General features: G+C 42.0%; 1 protein-coding gene across 1 annotated transcript in view; it reads left to right on the top strand.

The window, feature by feature from the left end:
- Positions 1-21,071, top strand: part of Pde11a (phosphodiesterase 11A) — a 352,151-nt gene that overhangs the window by 158,590 nt on the left and 172,490 nt on the right. The window contains exon 6 of the mRNA XM_036186349.1: positions 16,633-16,765. Coding sequence (XP_036042242.1) covers positions 16,633-16,765 — 133 coding nt within the window. The remainder of the gene's footprint in view (positions 1-16,632; positions 16,766-21,071) is intronic.

Below are 21,071 nucleotides of genomic sequence, written 5' to 3'. Positions count from 1 at the left end.
AGAAGCAGTGTTTGAACACAGCCTGGCTCTACCATTTGGTTTCTTAGCCATTCTACTCACTATTTCTGAATGTATTAACAGGAAAACTTTACTGAGATCACCAGAAGAGCAGAACGTCTACACTTAGTAATTAATCAATAAATGTTTAGTAAAGGAATTATTTAGTGACATTGAAATCAGGGATGGTGACTCCTGGGTGTCAGCTGTGGCACAGCTATTGCCTTGTAGCTGTTTATATAGCCACTTTGGGTATCGTACATTGTTGGTGCTACCTGTCTGGGTTTAAATACTGGTTCACGTTTTCAACAAGATTGCACCATAAAGGGGTGGAGAGATAGCTTGGTGGTTAAGAGCAATTGCTGCCCCTGCAGAGGCCCCATATTGGGTTCCCAATGCCCATGTGCTGGCTTACAATCACCTGCAACTCCATATCCAGGAGAGTTGGTGCCCTCTTATGACTCTGTGAGCACCAGGCATGCAAGCATGTACATCCATGCAAGCAAATACTCTTACACATAAAATAATACATAAATAAATCTTTGAAAAGATTTTTCTATTGAAATGAGAAGTTGATGTTTTATTCCAAAGCACACGAGCAAGGGGGAGCTGGAAATAGCACAGTAAGTAGAGGGCTTGTCGTGCAAGCCTGAGGACCAGAGCTCAGATCCCCAGCATCCATGTATATGCCAGCCCAGTGTGGAGGGACCATCTGTATTTCCCGAACTCTGGAGGCAGGGATGGGATCTCCAGAGCAATTTGGCTAACTATGTAAATGGGTGTTTCCAGTCCCATCTACCCCATCTCACATAATCACTCAGAGGTTTAATATTACTCAGCTGATAGCTCAGGCTTGTTACTAGCTAAATCTGACATTTAAATTAACCCATTTCTATCCATCTATGTATTATCATGTGGCTTGTGGCTTGTTACCTCAATTTTACGCATCCTGTTTTTCTTCTGTGGCTGGCTGGCATCTCCCTGACTCCACCCTTCTCCTTCCCATCATCCTTAGTTTGGTCACCCTGCCTATAGTTCTTGCCTGGCTACTGGCCAATCAGTGTTTTATTAACCCAATTTGAGTAACAAATCTTTACAGTGTACAAGAGGATTATTCCACAGCAAACTAGGCTAGCCAAATCAGGGCACTCTGGATTGAAGTGAGAGACCTTGCCTCAAAATATAAGATAGAAAGCAACTTAGGAAAGAGCAAATTACTTTGGTTTTGTTGTTGTTGCCATTGTTTGTTTGTTCTTCAAGACAGGGTTTCTCTGTGTAGCTCTGGCTGTCCTGGAACTTACTCTGTAGACCAGGCTGGCCTCAAACTCACAACGATCCTCCTGCCTCTGCCTCCTGATTACTGGGATTAAAGGTGTGTGCCTCCACTGGAAAGGACCAGTTCTCAACCTCTGATCTTCACATACATGCACACACACACATGTACTCCCCACATGTCCATGCATGTAAACACTCACACACATATGCACCACACCACAGACACACATTTAAAAAAAAATCCCCCCAAGTAACAAAGCCTACATAAGCAAGAAGTAGAATATAATGATAGGAGTGATGAAAATATTTCTGTTGAAAAATGAGCCACAACACCGAATAGCAACTAAAGAATAAATTCCAAAGTAAATGAGGTGATGCTGTTTTGTTACTCAGATACCGACACAATGACCCACTACCACATGCCAAGTCAGGCATCTGAAGACAGAAAAAATGGCCAAGTTCTCACTGCAAACAAAAGAATTTCAAAGCAGTGTGAGCCGAGTGTAAACAAATCCATGTATTTTGCAGGACTGCTACTAAAATGTGGAACAACAAACTTGTCAAAGAAAATTCTAACTAATTGGAAGTTGTTCCCTTTCCAGTGACAAGTCATTGAATTGAGGAAAGAAAAGGAAGCGTTGAAATTCATTAGAGAGGAATTGCTTTGACAGTCTTGTGTCTGCTGGCATGCTTGTCCATGACAAGGGTGCTACAGCAACACAAAGGACATAGATCTCTAGATGACACATTTCACCATGATGGCGTGAATCATGTCACAGTCCAAACTCGTCAGTGTGCATAATTTTAAACAATGGAGTCACCCCAAGAGTGCCAGGCAGGGCAGAATTCTGACTCTGGAACCTTCCCTCTTGTCATCATATCTTGAGAGTATATCGCAAGAGCGAAGAGGCTTTGCTGATGTAAGAGAGGTTACTACCCTGCTGATGTTAAAGTGAATAGGTTATGCTGGATTCTCTAGATGAACCACAAAGAGTAAAGCTTTCAGCCAGGTTAGGACAGAAAAGGAGGCCAGAGAGACAGCAGAACGAGAAGTCAAAGATTTCAAATATTAACAGACCTGTCACATGCTGCTGGTTTAAATCCACAGGAGGCCCAGCTGGCTTAATATCCAGGAAAGCAGAATCCATCTTATAACTGCAAAAATGACTTTGCCAGCAACCTGTGTACGCTGTACTCTCCTTGGAAGCCTTCAGTGTACGTGAAGGGTGCAGTAAAGAAACTGTTGACACTAATGATCCATTATTAGGGAAATAAATAATTTATTGAGAGAGGGGGGATAGAAATAGAGCATGGGGTGGACAGATCACAGGATTATAAGGAGGATGAGTAGCTGGGGGCAGGGAAGGACCAGGAGTTAGCAGGGACTTTGAAATGTGTAACAGGTACTTGTGACACTGAGGGAGCCTGGAGGCAGCATGGGCTTTGATATGCTAATGAGTGCCACAGGTAGTCACAGGTCCCTTCTGCTGTGGAAAAGGAAATGACTCCCTTTGACAGATGGGAAGGGTTTCACAAATTCCTGAGGAAGACTGGCTTTTATCTAATGGCCAGACATTCTTCTTTAGGTTGAGCTCATTTCTAGATATTTGGGCTACCTGAGACCCAACATTCAGAAAAGCATACAGCCTTGGCAACAGCTTGATCTCAGCCTTCTGAGAACCCGAACAGTGGATTGAGCTGAGCTGGAAACACATACACCTTAACTTTAAAGAATCTGAGACAATTTAGGGGTTCTTTCAGTTTTAATATTGGATGGCCCTGCTGTTCTTGTCTTTGAAAGGAAAATAAAAGTTGTTTGCCACACTACTTTCCCAAGCCTCATTTCTCAGGTCAGAATAGGAAAATCAGTGTTTCAGTGTTTAGGGTGGTGTCTGAAATTCTTTGTAGGATCTAGTTGCAAACAAATGACTCCTTCTCACAAATGTTTTTAATCCATCTTCATTATCTCTCTTACTCTCTCTTTTAGGTCTCTAGACTCCATGGCCCAAATTCTGTCATTTGTGTGGGGAAGTTGTCCTCCATGATGTGATTCTGATGAGTCAAAGCTTCATGATAACCTTGATTCTTTTCCCAAGGGTTTTTATAAAAGGCATCAGGGATATCTGGGTAACCGTCCTTAGTTCCTGTCCAGCATCGATGACACAACCAAGAAGAAGTTTGCAATAGACATATTAGCCCTAAAAAACTAAAAGGGATGAGTGAGAGTTTTTTGATTACCCCTGAGTGTACTGTGATTACAGACTGTAATCATATTGCACTTTATAACCAAAACATCACTGGCCCACAGGGGGTAGTTGTTAGCACCCAGTCAGCTTATGGCTCTGATCTGGGCCTGGAAGAAGAGGCAACAGACTCTGCAAGGCTAATGTGACTCACCCACTTGGACTTTATTACTCCAAAGTATGCTTCAGGGAAGCAGAAACGGCTTTTGAAAATGTCACTAAATGTCTGTACTGTGACTTGTGATGGTACCGATGCCTTTGGGTATCTCTCAGAATATGACTTTCAGACTTTGAAAAATGTGATCCACAACAACAACAAAAAATCTATCTAATTATCAGCTGGTTGTTAAACTAACTGGGGAGAAACTCTAGCTGTGTACAATAGAGACACTTTTCAAAACTAGTTTAGGGGAGTTGCTTGACACCAAATAGCACCAAGAATAATAGCAATAGAAACAACAGCATCTTGATGTGGGATACAGGAGATGCTCTTGTTTCCAAAGTTCCCACATTATTTAATACTTTGGATTTTATCAGAAACCATAAAGCATACCAAGAAATAAGAAAATATAGCACAGACCTAGACAAAGTGGGTTTTGATAGAAACTGTCCCACTGGAGAGAATGGTTGAACTTATTTGCCAAAGAGTTTGAATGGGAAATTATAAATATGTCCAAGATATTAAGGGGAACCACATACAGGGAACTAAGGAGGGATGTGAGAACAATGTCTGTCAACAATTTCAATAACTAGCTGTAGTATAGACAGTATCATACAAACAAATGTAAGTTCTAAAATTGACAAGGGCTGAACTGCTTTTCTCATTGCTGGGAACTACTATCTGACATAAAGCAATGCAAGAGAGAAAGGGCTTGTTTTGCCTCATAGTTGAAGAAGGGGTATGGTCAATCACAGAGGGGTAGTGTGGGAACAGGAGCATGAGTCAGCTGCTCGCAGTGTGTCAGCAGTCAGAAACCAGAGTGGACAAGAAGCAGTGGGCTACAAAGTCTCGAGCCTGCACCCAGCGCCCTCCTGTGTAACACGAATCTTAAATGGTCCTATTAATAAAAAATAAAATAAAACAAAACAAAACAAAAAAACAAAACAAAAAAATGGAGCTAGGTATTGGAATGAATGCTGAAAGATCAGAAAAACAAAAACGAGCCACAGACAACCTCACCTTGACAACTTCTCATCCAATCCTGTTTCCATGAATCCTCAGACTGAAAGCCTCTCTTTCAAGAGAGTGAGTGTTCCCCTTTCCTCTGATTGAAGGCTTCTGAGTCCTTGTCCCTGAATTTCTCAGTTGAACTGCTTAAAAGCCTAAAAGCTTAAAAGCCTCTAGTTCCTGGTCCTCAAGTCTTATATACCTTTCTGCTTCCTGCCATCACTTCCTGGAATTAAAGACAAATGTCTTTCCCAAGCAAGACACGAGATCTCAAGTGCTGGGATTACAGGTGTGTGTGTTGTCATGCCTGGGTGTTTCCAGTGTGGCCTTGAACTCAGAGATCCGAATGGATCTCTGCCTCTGGAGTGCTAGGATTAAGGGTGTGTGCCACCACTGTCTGGCCTCTATGTCTAATCTAGTGGCTATACTGTTCTCTCACCCCAGATAAGTTTTATTGGGGTACACAATATAATGGAGGGCACATATATCACCACACTCCTGTAGAGAAACTCCACTGTAGTGAATGCTCCTGTAGTGAAACCCCATCCCCTAAAGATTCCATAACCTTCCAAAACAGCACCACCCACTGAGTGCCAAATGCTGAAATACAGAAGCCTACAGAGGAAATTGCTCATTCAAAGAATAATGTCCTACCACTGTGCCCCATGGAATAAAGACCATCTCACAATACCAAGTGGATTAATTCCTGATTCAAAAGTTCCCATATTGTTTCACAGTCCTAACACTGTTTAAAAGTTCAAAGTTTCTCCTGAGACTCAGGGTAATCTGTTAAGAGTTTGCTATTTTAAACCCCAGGGGCTTGGGCAGGGTTTCTGTTATTGTGTGACTTTCTTCACACAACCTGGGGGCATACTGTTGTGGATACTTAGCACATGCAAGGCTGTTGAACCTCATTATACCGACATTCAATGTTGCTCATCAACGGACAGACCTCTAGTGGTGTCTGGCAAGGGGGGGGGCTCAGCAAGTCATCTTCACAGACTGGTGCCTGAGGCTGAACTTTGAGGCTCATTCTTGTTTTCAAGACTGTTTCCTTCCTTTACCAGCAGACTATTCTCCTAAAATAATCCTAAATGTTCAGATGCTCTGGAGCTGTGGCTTGTCCCTAAAACCCCTTGTCTTTGACCTAGGCATACTTCAGGGCACTGTATCTCTTCTGTGCATGTCTTCTTCTAGAGTAATCTAGTTGGGTTAGTACACTCCAAGGCACTGATGGCATGTGTGTCTATGCCTCATTTTGATGTTAATTACAAGAAATAAAATAGAGGAGATGAAACATTTACAATGAAGTATGTCTTCCAAATTCATCTGGAAAGACTCAAGGAAGCCCATTTTTCAAATACCTGACTTTCACATCTCAAATATATAAGATTAAAACATGCGATTTTGCTGTTAATTTTCATGGCTTTGAACATGAAGACTTGAATGAAAAATAAACTCATTGCTCCTTTTTATGGCAGATGGGGGATTTCTTGTTCTAGGAAAACTGTCACAGGGAGAACAAAGGCTCTAAAAAACATTCCGTGGACAAGATGCATAAAAAAGCGCTGAACTCCAGCATAATAAAGTAGACCGTGTAGATCAGCTGTCCGGTGGATTGATTCTACCCTGTAAACAATTACAGCAACTTGGAAGCCCTGATAGTTTATGTTTGGCTCTGTTTGGCTCTTACTGTTGTAGGTCTCTCATTTAATATATAGGTCTCTCATTTAATTGGCTTCAGCTAATATTTTGACTGGTTGACTCCACTCCTCTTTCCTTGCTGTCTCTAGCCCTTGAACTTGTAATGTATGCCTTTGATGTAGGGAGGTGGTCACCACTGGTCCCATAGAGAGATATGGTGGGGCTACTTGAGACCTCTACCAGGGTATAATTTTCGCTGCACATCATCATTGGCAGTTTTGCTACCTCACACGTTTCTTTTCAGTACCTCACCAAAGCTCACAGTGATGCTGAAATCAAAGACAATAACATCTCCCATACCCCAGGACTTGAACTGAACAGATTATCCCACTGTCTCACCAGATGCACTAGTTAGGGTTAGTATTGCTGTGATGAAATGCCATGATCAAAAGCAAGTTGGGGAGGAAAAGGTGTGTTTGGCTTACACTTCCACAGCACTGTTGTTCATGGTCAATGGAAGTCAGAACAGGAACTTAAGTGGGACAGGAACCTGGAGTCAGAAGCTGATACAGAGACCATGAGGGATCTTGCTGGCTTGCTCCTCATAACTTGCTCAGTCTGATTTCATATAGAACCCAGGAACACCTGCCCAGGATTGGCAGCACCCACTATGGGCTGGGCCCTGCCTCATCATCAGGAACTGAGCAAATGCCCGACAGGCTTATCTACAGTCCGATCTTATGGAAGCATTTTCTCAAATTATCATCCTTTCAGGTGACACTAGCTTGTGTCAAGTTAACATAAAAACACGTCAGAACACCAGGTGTTTTTAATAAAAGAGAAACCTGAGATGTATAGGATCTAGTACTTATCAAGAGACTTCCTTGCATGTATTCTTCACATAGTATGTTATCTTGACCTCAAAGCAGCCCCAGGAGATGGTTTTCTTCCCTGTAGTTTACATTAACCCATGTATCTGTAGTCTCATAACTAGGAAATGTTTGCCAAAATTAAAACAACAGCAATCAGAAGATTTGTTTGGCTAAGAAATCAACAAATTTTTATTATATTTTGCTGAAAGACGCTACACATCCACACCCTTTGCTACTCGATGCCTATCTAATCTTCACAAGACATTACCCTAAAATGACATCAACTCCTGGGGTAATAAACTTCATCATTTTAATTATACAACTTTAGGAAATGAAGTATAGAAAATGTGTTCATTAGTTGCCATGTCTTAATTTCTGATGACACAGAATCTTTAAAGTGGGAAAAATAGGAGTTTGTTGAAGTGTCCTCAAGCCAAATCTTGAAGGCAAGCTCATTAACAGGTCAGGGATAAACTTTAGGGGCTTCTGGGAGTTAATCCCTACCACCATAACACAAGAGCTAACCAGCTGGTTCTGCTTGCTAATTGCATGATCTTTTCCTTTCATAACTAAAAGGTTTGTTTGATAATCTTTAAAGACACACTGAACCAGTAGAGATTAAAGTCCTAGGCTTGAGGGCTTGAGACCCTCCTGCTGGGGGCTTGGCTTTCAGCACCTTTGGTATTGACTTAGTTCCTTAATCTCCTAATTAAAAGACAGTTTCAAATAATGTTGCAGAGCTGGTGGTGTCCAGAAGGCCCTCGGGGGTAGACAGCCTTTCCTGAGAAGAAAAAATAAGGAATGGAGCTTCAATTTGTGAGCCACAGTTCAGACTGACATCTAGTCAGCAAAGCAAAATGTCAAACACTACCACGTTTAATCTGTAATTCAAAAATCAACTTTTTGTTTGAAAGCATAAAAGAAGAAATTACCTGTCCCAAAATTCCTCCCTATCCCACTGATTAAGAATCAAGCCGCCAAAAGATCAACTACTTCTGACAATGAGAAAACAGACAGCTAAAACTTCTGCCCCCACATTATTGATCAATGTTTAGTAAATAGCCCCAGTCTTCATTAGTGATTATCAGTACATCGAGGAGAATGGGCAAGTTCAGTCTTGAAAAACCTGATATGCAGTAGAATAGTGAAGAAAATGTGTCTAGAAAGTACTCAACATACATATAAATATTATTATCTATATAAAATCTCAAATATACACAAGAAACTCAAGACTCATAGGTATGGTGCTACAGATATGGCAGTTATTTATAAGGATATGAAGCTTTTAATACAAGGTTCATGCACAGAACCATGCAGTATATTGTTTGGATTCTTCCATCGTAGCCTTATTCCTTACTTGTACCATGTATCCTAAGTGTTAACTCAGTTATTGACTGTATCAAAATTAAAAACAAACAAGCAACAAAACAAACAAACAACCCCCCCCCCAGACTTCTAAACATGCCTTGTGGTATAGCTTCATCTGAAGTTTTAAAAATTCCTTCTTTTGAATGAATCTTTCAAAGACTAAGGTCCACACCCCTTTTTTCTCACCTTCCCTAATACTTTGTACTCTCTTCCATAGAGCGCCTACCACAGTCCGTTGCTACTGTCTATGTATTTCCTGAAGCTCCAGCCTTGTTAGCTTCTGTCCCTGTAGGTGGTGCCAGAGTTGGACTGATCCCCACATGCAGGTGGTGTCTTCTGAGATTCTTTGATGTGCTTGTAGAATATCTGACATAAACATCTTAAAGGAAAGAAAGATTTATTTTAGCTATGGCTTAGGAGGTATTGGGCCAGGGTGACCAGCACCACTGTTTCTGAGCCAGTGGAAAGGCTGAACAGGATGATGTAGGAGCATGTGGTGAAGGCTGCTTACCATAATGGACAGGAAACAGAGAGGATGTGGAAAAGGGGAAAGCAAGACACAGCTCCAAAGTACATACCCTAGGTGATCTACCTTTTCAAGCTGGGCCCCATCACCTGCTTTTATCACCTTTCAGTAATGCCACCATAATCTGTCAATTAGGCCAGAGTTCTCAGAATCCAGTCACTTCCCCGAAGCCCATCAGAGGACAAACAAGGCCCCAACACATGAACTCGCAGAGGAACATTTTATATTCAAAACAGCAGATAGGTTTCCATGTATCCGTTCCTTAGGATAGCGAAAGAGGAACACACACTCTATATGTACTTCTTGCAAGATTTAGTCTTTCTATTGCCTAATACAAACCCAACCAATAGCCACTCTTGAAGAAACAAGATCCTGAGGATTTCTAGTGAAAATATGTAAATAAACTCTGATATTGATATCTGATATCAGCACAGGCACAGTCTAATGATTGATAGTTTGTCTTCTGATATATGCTGTTTTGAGAAGTAACTCTGGGAGTAGTCCTGTTAATTTTCATAGTTTTCTGTGTTTGAAACTTTAGCAAAACCAGATTTAAGATGTTGGAGTAACTTGCCCCGAGTTGTTTCATTTAGTCTCGCTTTGTTTTGCTCGTATAGCTTCCTCTCTTGAACTTGTCTGGAGCTTGCCAGCCTCAAGGCTTGTGTCCTCACTTTGGAGGCAGCCACACTGCAGAAGTATGTGCTCTCTGTAATAGGGCAATTCTCTTTTCTTCTCACCCTCTACGTCAATGTGGTTGGGCTTGTGGAGATCTCTTTGAAGTCAGTTTGAGCCTCACATTTGGAAGCAAGATACTACCGAGGAAAGGAGACTCTAGACTGTGGGCTTTTACCTGAGGCCCACTTAAGTAATTACATCCGTTTACACCCTGATCTTTGTAAAGCAAGAATAATCAGATTTACAGTTAGCTTGGTAGTTTATCACGAATCCTGAGTTTAGAGAGGTAAATATTATATAGATAAAATAAACTATTATAGTTAGACTTCATCTTATAAGGGTGTTTCACTGAAGATGAAATGTTAATTATATTTATTTGACCTTCCCATACCATTACTACAAGGGTTTCTTTTTCTTTATGCTACTTTTATTTTTTTTCTCTAAGATATTTTAAATATTCTCACCACAGGAGGAAAATAGCATTATGATTTGAATGTAAGAAGCTGCAGAATATGTTGTGTTTGTATAAGCAAACTTTGGAAACATCAAGATGCTTCCAAAACACCTATATGAGCATATGAGCTCACCAATACAGACCAGGGTCTGGTAGAGTCTGGAGGAGCTATTTAATTAGATCTGTGGCAATGTGGACTAAACAATTATGGCCTTAAGATCCAGGAACCAAAATGCTTCACAGAGCTTGGTGGAAAGCATTTGCTAGCCTGAGATCCAGTGGTCAGCCTCCCTCATATGGGGTCAAAGCAGTGGGCTATGACAAGAAGTTTTGAAGGGAAGTCTCCCTAGAGACTCAGAGTGTAGGGGACTCAGTGGTATCTATGTTCTTACAGTTATGCGCAGGACACAGAGAAGTACTTGATTGAAGTAAACTCATTTGCACCCCTAAACTATGAAGGTCTAGGAATGATTGAATTGCAGGTGTGGTTCCAAACTGTGGTGACTCTTCTTAAATTGGTAAGGTATAAAATGCAAGTTTAGATGTTGGCCTTTGATCTCTCTAGTCAAAATTATCAGACTCAAGAAAGCTGATAATTCAATTTTGGATGTTAAGTTAATCTCACAAAATCCTGAAGAAAAGACTTGCTGGAAACAAATTCCAACCTCCATCTGATAGCACAGGACCTGGAATGCCCAGACTTCTTGGAGAAGGCTGCTCTCTACTGGCCTTCACACTGAGGGTCAGTTACTGGCAGAGTCTGACATTGGTATGAATAGGAAGACATGCCACAGAAGACGTTGTTGGAGAAATCAGAAGTATGTTTGAGAAGGCTGATATTTTGGGAAGACCATGAGAGCTGCCAAATATTTAAAGGACTGTCAGATAGAGAGTGCATGCTGTTTGGCTACAAGAGGCAATGGTTATTAGGAAGTAAACTGAGTTTCAACAAAATGGATGCTCTGTTTTGTGTAGTGAGTTGCCTCACTGAAAGCAATCTTAATGTAATATTACATGTAATTTAATAGTACAGCTCATCTTTTAGATGTGTTGAAGAAGAGATTGAAGCCAGTCACTGGCAAACCACATTAGCATCTCTGTGAGAATTTGAAGAAGGTACCTCTTTGGTGGTACAACTGCAAGCAAATCCGTATAGTCAGGCTAGACTTCAACAGCATTCATGTCTTTTAGAGCAGTGGTTCTCAACCTTCCTAACGCTGTGACCCTTTAATACAGTTCCTCATGTGGCAGTGCCCCGCAATCATAGAATTATTTTCATTGCTATTTCATAACTGTAATTGTGCTACTATTATGAATCATAATGTAAATATCTATGCTTTCCAATGGTCTTTTGGAGGTTGCAGGCCACAGGTTGAGAGCCACTGTTTTAGAGAGACCCCTTATGTCTGCAGAGATATCCATGGTCTTAATCATGTCTTGTTCCAACAGCAATCAACACAAAGAAAGGAAACATTAGTGAATACAAGGGTCATTATTAGTCAGAACAAGTTGATTAGCAAAGCCCGTCTAAAAGAACAACAACAACAACAACAAAAATAAAACCAAAAAAATCCTGGACTAACTGGGGCCCTTCCCTTTGTGATTAAATGCATTACATTGCTATAATGTATAAAGGAATACCGACTGCTCTGTGAAGAATTTGCTGCAAATGTGATATTTTTAAAAGATGTTTACTGTGTGAAACTCTTGACTTAAAATATTACCCTAGTTTGAACTACAACTGTCTAATTAGTACTACTATACCCAATTTACAGATGAAATGTCAGTAACTCACCTGAAATCATAGTGGTGGAAAGGGCCATTTGAATGGGATAGATCTGACTTCAAAATGAGGGTCTGAATTATATTGCACAAAATCACTCTTCTAAAAAAAATGAGACTGCAGAAAAGAAACAAGATTTTGAAAGCTGCAACTGGGATTGAAAAACTGAGCTGGTGAAAAAGCCAGAATATGATTGCTGTGGTCTGTACATTCACATGTGGAAACCTAGTTCCAAGTGTAGGTGTTGCCTCTGGGAGATGATTAGCTCATGTGGTGAGCCTTCAGAAACAGGATTAGTATCCTTCTAGAAGAGGCCCTGGAGAGCTCTCCTACTCTTCCCACCATGTGAAATACGAAAGAAGGAACCAGACATCAAATCTGTAAGAGCCTTCATCTTACTTTTTCCCAGAGCCATGAGAGTTAAATATTGTTTTCTTTATTTTCCACCTAGTCCATGGTATTTTGTTATAGCCGCCCAGACAATGACATAAATGACAGCTGGACTTTGCCGATTTCTCTCTGGGTACCCTATCTCCTAAACCTTAGCATATGTGCCTGTGGACCATAAACTGCACAGGTGCAAGCATGGTTCTCAGCAAGTCTGTGGCACTGCCACAGCTGTAGAGCATTTCAGATCCCACCTCCTTCCTGAAGCCCCTGGGGCCCTTCAGCGTCCATAGTTGGTTCAACTGACTTGGTGACTTGGCCACCTAGCCGCATGGCAATTTTTTCATTTGAGATTTGTACTGGGCATTTCGATGTCTATGTTGTTTAAATGCCAGTGTGCTTCTCTCTCCTCTTCAGCTGGGTGGTCAGCATGGTAAGGGCAAAGACCAGAGCTTTTTGCAGACTGTTTGACCAGTGCCTTGCATGGAATCAGTGTTCCTCCTCCTCCAGCTGTGGTGTGATGCTGCAATTCTTCTAATGCAGTGTGCAGTCCAAACTGAAAACATCGTAAAATGTCCTAGATTTAGAAGGAGGCTTTCAGGAGCCCCAGCCGGCTCAGTGGTGTTTTGCTACCATTCCTGCTTAGGGGATTCTGTAAGTGGGGACCTGAGGCTCTTATGAGCAAATGCAGCGTTTTTCCTTCCTTCCTTCCATTCACTGCAGCTCAGGCCTGAGTGTTCACTACTTCTGCATCTTCCCAAACTCTCTGGTGTTCAGTTCTCTCTCTCTCTCTCTCTCTCTCTCTCTCTCTCTCTCTCTCTCTCTCTCTTTTCTTCTTGCTTTTCTTCTGCTTATTAAGCTCTTTTTTTATAAATATATATTTATTTATTAAAATGTTTTTCATTTTACATACCAACCCCAGGTCCCCCTCCCTCCCCTTCTCCCGCCTCCTCACCTCCCTCCCACTCTGCCCCCATCCACTCCTCAGAGTGGGTAAGGCCTCCCATGGTAGTCAACAAAGTCTGGCATACCAAGTTGAAGGAGAGCCTGGCCCCTCCCCATTGTATCAAGGCTGAGCAAGGTATCCCACCACAGGGAATGGGCTCCAAAAAGTCAGTTCATGACCTGGGATAAGTCCTGCTCCTACTGCCAGGGACCCCACAAACAGATCAAGCCACACAACTGTCACCCACATTCAGTGGGCCTAGTTCAGTCCCATGCAGGTTCCCGGGCTGTCAGTCCAGAGTCAGTGAGCTCCAACTAGCACCGGTCAGCTGTCTCTATGGCTTTCCCCATCATGGTCTTGATCTCTCCTCCTCCTCCTCCTCCTCCTCCTCCTCCTCCTCCTCCTCCTCCTCAGAATGCCGAATGCCGTTTCTTGAAGGAGGGAGGAGCTCTTAAATACAGGCTTATAGCACAATTGGGAGAACCCTGGAGGGCAGAAGTTCCTTCGGATTTTTTTTTTTTTTTGAGCTGAGGATCGAACCCAGGGCCTTGCGCTTGCTAGGCCAGCGTTCTACCACTGAGCTAAATCCCCAACCCCGCTTCTGATGTTTTACAATCTTGCAACTAAGCTGTTAATGCCCAATATGCTGGATACATAGACAAGGAACATCCCTTAAGCATTCAGGAGGGTGGAATGTCACAGGGAATTACTTCTGCTTATTGAGCTCTTAATGAATAATAAAGAAACAGAGTCATCTGGCGCGTAAGGAGTGAGAGTTAGGTAAAAATTGGATCTCTTGGGAAGTTAGAGAGCATCTCTGGACTTCAGTTTTTCTGAGCGGATAGGATAGAGAGACTCACATCTATCTTATAAAGATGCACACGTAGACAACACATTAGTTAACAAAACATTCATACTAGCCTTGTTCTACAGTGATGGTTAAGTCTGTTTGTTTTCTCTTCCTTTCTTCTTTTTCTCCTCTGTGCCTTTCCCCCTCCTTTCTTCCCCTTGATACCAGTTTCTCTACACAAGCCCTTGCTGAGAAACTCCAGCCATTTAAATTTCACGTTCCTAAAAATAATCTCACCTCTGTGTCAGCTTTACAGTCCTGAGAACTGATTGAGGTCCTGGTCCTCTTTTCCCCCATGAGCAATCAGTCCATGCTTCTGGAATACCTGTTACCTTTCTCAACTTCTCAAATCTCAAAATACACCCTTCCTATGAATAGTACCAGATGTTCAGGAGCAAAATGTACACCACCAGTGTGTGGCCACCAAGCCCCTGACGTAGGCTTGATATCTGTAGCCCACGAGGGTCTCCTCTTCTCTTGGGTCTCTCTTAGCTAGCTCGTCTTAGTCACTACCTCTGAATGAAGGTTCCTAAAATCATTGCTCAGATAGTCCTTTCTTTTCCATGTTCTTAAACAGTTCTCTATTGCCTAGAGCGAAGGTCCTAGCAACTCTATCAAAGTCTCAATTCTTGGACCCTGGCCTTCTTTCTAGTCTTATTTCTCACTATCTGGTCACTCACCTTTGTGTGTTTCTCTTTAATTCCTGATGTTTCCTCTTCACACCTGCAACCTCTCCTGTGAACTTATGCCCATCTTGAAAGACACTTAGTGAGGTGGCTAATGCTCGCCCCTTGTCCTTACCATTCTTCATCTCGGGTTCCTCCCTGACGTCTCCACTCAGGTCCTTCTAAGGTCCCACTTCAGCCCTTGTCCCCACAGTCTACAGCACCTAAGAGGCCAGTACTTCCCAAACTTGTTGATCGTGAAAGACTTCTACAATTATACTGTACGGAGCTGGAGGGGCAGCTTGGTTGGTAAAATGCCTGCCATGGTAAGCATGAGGACCTGAGTTCATATCCCCAGCATGCATGTTAAAATGGGGCTTGGCAGAGCCCATCCGTAACTGAAGTACTACGGGACAGAAATAGGTGGGTTTCTTGAGATCAGCCAGCCTAACTAAATCAGTGAGAGACTCTCAGAAAAATGAAATGGAGAGTGATCAGTTAAGACACTTGACATCAGCCTCTTGTCTACACACACACACACACACACACACACACATACACAAAATAAATGTATTGTAAAATACAGTGTACAGACAACATAGAATGTATTGGCAAGTCAATGCCTCTTTGAAAGAGCATCAAGAATTCAGTCCACACATTTTTATAAATTTAGAAATGATTTTGTTAGCCTAGATTCACATATCAGGTACATTTTACCACGTTTCTTCTTCCTCTATGTTGCTTTCATTAAAGCATAACATAAAGCTTCATTTGTCATAAATATGAAGTAGTAAGGAGAAAGCAAAAGACAGACTTTGTGTTTTGTGTTAGAAAACAAAACATCTTTTCTTTGAGGTTTTTTGATTTATGTACCACTTAATAGCCATAAACCTGGGCCTCTTATAAAAACTTTGGTTTGCATCTAGGGAGCCACAGAGAGTAAGCTTGTGCACTCTTTGTACTGTATTTGCATTAAGAGATGAATGATGTCACAAATACATCCTGAATTTATCAGTCAAAGAGCATCAGTCCCTCAGATGTGATATAGAAAGGGTGGTAGATATTCTATCCCTCCTACTCATTCATGCATCTAGTGGTCTCCATGACAGCTCCTGCCCTTCCCAGCATGCGATAGAGTCCAAACGGGTACATGCAGTATAATAATAACTATGCACAAATGTGTACAAACAGTGTAACAGCAATGACTGTCTACAGTCTTAGTATTTTCTTATATAAAATGCAGCTTAGACTAATAATACTGATAGGGCTGTGTTATCGTTGGAGATACAGCTCAGTGACAGATCACTAGCTTAGCCTGCACAGGGCCTTGTATTACATCCTTATACCAAAAATGTCCAGCTTTTATTTCCCAGTTTCCTTCATTCTTGGTACCAAAACATCCAGGATATTCAGCTAGGGGGCCAAGCTGAGGAACCCAGCAGAAATATACAAAGCCACATGTTGATGTCACATCTTGTTGGTTTTGGTCTTTACCTGATTGTGTGCTTTATATCTGTCTGCCTTGAGGCTTAAACACAGCCTAAGTTACTCTCTGGCCTGTAGAGGATCTGTGTTTCTATCCATGGTCTGATTGCCTTCCATTCTAGTGGGGAAATAAAGTGGCTCCTGATAATTATCTCCCTGTCGTTCTATGACTAATACCATTTGTCCCTTGGTGATGAGGACAGGTAATGTTGCTATTAATGTAGTCTGGCAAAGCTTACTTTTCAACAAACTTAGTTTCTCTTCTTTCTTATTGCTGGCTTGGTGCTCTGACAGTTTCAAAGAAAGCATGGAGAAGTCATCTTACTCCGACTGGTTGATAAATAACAGCATTGCTGAGCTGGTTGCTTCGACAGGCCTTCCCGTGAATGTCAGCGATGCCTATCAGGACCCGCGCTTTGATGCTGAGGTAAGAGAAGTCCTCTATTTGAGGTCCTGTGACACAGTGTTGACGATTTTCTGGTTGAGGTGGAGAAGGGATGTCATGCAGAGCCGCAATAACCAAGATAACTGACATTTCTCCATGCTCTGTGATCTGGTTCACAGTATTGCCTACCATAGACCGATACTGCTTGGGTCTGCCCAGACTTGTGGAGATGGTCATCCTCAGTCTGACACTCTTTTATAACTGGGCAGACTTTATATTAAACTGTGAAATAATAGTAAAAATGCATATATGACATGCTCTCTTGTAGATGTATCCTGCTTATTAAATAAGAAACACAGAACCGATTGCAGAGTTTAAAACCATGAGGTCAGAGCAAAAGCAGAAAACGTTACCCTTCACTGCTTCTGCGGTTCCTTCTCTCCGCAAGAGACCTACTTCTGTGCGTCCTGTCTATTTAAAGACTTTCTGTTCTGTTTTCTCATTGGTTGTAAACCCAGCCACATGACCTCCTTGTCACTGCCTGTTTGTACAGACCTCCAGGTCGTCTATGGTTGGTATTGAGATTAAAGGCGTGTGTCTGCAATGCTGGCTGTGTCCTTGAACACACAGAGATCTGCCTAGCTCTGCCTCCCAAGTGCCGGGATTAAAGTCATGCACCACTACAGCCCAGCTTCTGCTCTGGCTTGCTCTGACCTCAAGGCAACTTTATTGACATACAAATAAAATCACATTTCAATACAAATAAAATATCACTATACTCTCTGGCCAACAGATGCTAGAATCACTACCATGTTTTAAAAATAGCTCCTTATATAAACAGAAAACGGGTTGTTACTGTGTAATGTAAGTTGTATAGGCACATTATACTGACATGTAGTGTGTATGAAACAGTTTTAAAGTTTATATTCTAAGGTGGTATAGAAACATCATGTGGGTAAACTCACATAAGCTTATTAAACACCTCTGGATTGGTAAATGCTGATTATATATATATGGAGAGGGAAATATTCAAAGCTTTCCGTTGCAGACTGACAGACTTAGTTCTGAAAGAGTGACGGGACTTTTTGAAGAAAGGTGAGGAGATAGGTGTTGTGGGAAAAGCTGAGTGAGCATGGGGAGTTGGGGGAACTAGGATTAGTTTAATGTGGCAGATTACCACAGTAGATGATGCGGGAGAGATAGCTATTTTAAACCAATTTGAGGTTTACCTACACAATGGGAATTAGTAGTTGAGTTTCAGTGCAGGAGATGCAGGACTTGTATTTTTAAATTTTAGTCTAGTTAATTTACTTACGTTTCTGGAATAAGATCTTGGTGTTTAGCAGTTCTCTGCCCCCACCTCTGGAGTACCGGGATGACACACTTGAGCCACCTCAAGTTGTATTTTAAATGATCCCACTGGCTGTTGAGTAGAGGGTAGATTCCTAGCAACAGAGGGACATGTAATCACTGATCTGTCAAAAACTAGGGGGTTATTATACCCATTTCATAGACATTGAGTGCTGATCTATACTTAGAAGATGTGTGAGGATACAACCCTACTGTCTCACAGATGCCGCAGCCCATCATGTCCATAGCTGTTATAGGGACCCAGAGATGTCACGGATGCAAGAATCTTAATCTGATTAATAATTGTCATCAGATCATCTTTGCATATATCTACAGGGAGATAGTAAATCCCTTAAATTTCCCCTCTTTGTAGTTCTTGGACCATTCCTCTCCCAGGTTCCATCCCCCCACACATTTCTTCTTCCTCCTGGCTTCGATGATCCCACCTTGGAAACTCTTTGATGAACTCCCAGTCTGGGTTGGAGACTATTAACTGTTCTAGTGGTGACCACCTTCCAGCTCGACCTGAGACACCATGTTTGAACTCGGGAAAGCACAGAGCCCCAAGTGTCTTTGGTTCTCTTGTGAGGAAGGGTGCCCCAGCACCTGGGTTGTATGACTGTCAGAGTGAAAACAGCAGGAGGATGTCAGTGTGTGCATACTGCAGCACTGTGCTTGGAGCAGAGATTGCTGTGCATAAAGGCCGTCTCTTCCTTGAGCTGAGAAAGAAGGAGTGCTAAGGAAAGATTTCTGTGCATACATTTTTATGAAGAAAAGCTCGCAGTGCTCTATGATTGTCCCTGATAATAAATGAACAGCCCAAGGAGGTTGGTTATGCAGAAAATCATAATTGCCAGTTGTCACAAAATCAACATGTTTAATTAGCTGTGGGAGAGGTAAGTGCTCCCTGACCTAGATCATAGCATTAGGTTAAGTGTGAATTGCTGCTACCTTCTGCTCTTAGCTATGGACCATGGAGAAGGCCAAATTCTGGAATAAAAAAAGAAAGAAGAAAAGCAAACTGTTGCCTTTCCCTAAGTTCATAGACTACCTGAAAAGGTGCAAGAGAACATATCCCTACCCCCACAGACCTAGAAAAGGTCATTACTTTTGAATCTCTGTATTGATTTTCCTGATCCCATCTCCCTACTCATCACCCCCATGGGTAACCAGTATCCAGAATCTGAATTTGGCTTTGCTTGGCTGTCCTGTATGGGTTCATTCCACACATTTAAAACTCTACCAACTATGATTTGTATTTTTATCTCTTTGAACTTCAAATTGGCTAATACTGTGTGTATTCCCTTTGGCTTTTTGTCCTCAGCATTATGTGGCTGATGCTGCAAGTATGAGCATTGTCTGAAAGAGTGAGACTTTATTTTGTTTATCCGATAGGTTTCTGAGAGACCTTTGAGTTCAATGTTTTGCTGATATATCAGTAATACTGAATAAGAAGAAAAAACAAAGAAATAAAAAGGAGGACATGGCTGCTCCCAGGAATGGGGGAGGAGAAGGCTACTGTAGATATGAGGGAAAGAACAGAAAGGGGCAGAGACAGAGCTATCTGGGAGAGTCCAGACTGAGGCAGGCCATGTGAGGAGAGACGGGAGGGAGAGCAAGAGAGGAGCTACGAACCCAGAGGGACTGCCTGGGCCAAGAGAGCAAAAGTGGTAAAATGGGCCAGCATAGCCAAAAAGGCTGGATTATATGAGGAAGAACAGCTAGGGGAGGGCAGCCCAGCCCCTGGGCTGGAGCGTTCAGGGTAGGGGGCGGGGTGTGCCAGCCAGGAGAATGCTGTGACAGGTAGAGACTGAGGGATGCTGGGAGAACCGGCAGCCAGTGTTAGCTTTGTCCCGGGTTTGAGACATATCTGTATGACTTTTCTTTTAAATGAAAAAAAAAAAGAGTTTTTAGATTTACTTGTTTAATGTATATGAGTGTTTTGTTTGTATGTATGTGTGAGAAATGGGGGAAGGGGAGAACCTTGTACATACCTGGTACCTGTGGAGGTCAGAAGAAGACATGGGATACCCTGGAACTTGTGTTTTTGATTCCTTTAATAAGAAATAATTCACTCCATCAAACTTTGCCTTGCTTATCAAGTATAAAAGTAAGCTAGCTCTCTAATTTCTGTGTCATCCCTACTATGTGAAGATTTTTGGAAGGTTCTTAGGAACTCAGCCCAAACATATACAGGAAGAGAATGGTCCTTATTTTCAAATTTCAGTTTTGTAATTATTGGTTTTCCTTTTGATGGAAGAAGCTACCAAGGATGGCTTTGGGGTGACAAGGTTCCAGGTGCCTTCAGGTACCTGCTGACAGGGCTGCGGGGCAAGAATTCTCAGCTGTCCCCCTGCTGGGTATTCCCTTTGTAATCCTCTTAAATAATTAATGGAGTTTCCTCCTTGTGAAGAAGTGGCAGGTGAGTCACAGTGATTATCTGCCATCTGTATGCCTAGAGTCTTGATGCCAGAATATTGCAGATAATCCACAGATATTGATAACGGAACTATCTGTTTAGAAATTGTATTGGGGAAAACAACTCACTAAACAGGATGTGCAAAATTGTTGCAGAGTCCTGGAAGGGTAATGTCCTGTCCCACACTGCTCCTGCACCCTGAGTCAGTCTGCATTATTCAAGCCCATGAGGGAGAGAAGAGCTAGCCCTGAGGCTATGCCCTAGAGGCTGGTACCTCAAGGTCATGGGTGGAACAGTCAAGGTCATAGGTGGAACGAGTACCCACTACACTGACTGTCACCAGTGCTGCCTGTTGGCCTTGAAAGCATGCATATTTATTGGAAGCCATGACAGAATGCAATATAAAGTAGTTATAAAGCCAAAAAAAAATGAGTTTTAAATTTGCTACTTATGATGATCATTATTATTTTTTGTCTCAAGACTCTATGATCTTAGAAAACACCTGAAAAAATGTGAATATACATGACTTTATTTATTTATAGTAAAACACTCATGTTGATAGGTTTTGGGAGTAGGTTT

Source organism: Onychomys torridus, chromosome 4 (assembly GCF_903995425.1).
Source record: "Onychomys torridus chromosome 4, mOncTor1.1, whole genome shotgun sequence".
Lineage (NCBI taxonomy): Eukaryota > Metazoa > Chordata > Mammalia > Rodentia > Cricetidae > Onychomys > Onychomys torridus.
This window is presented reverse-complemented; position numbering and strand designations above follow the sequence as displayed.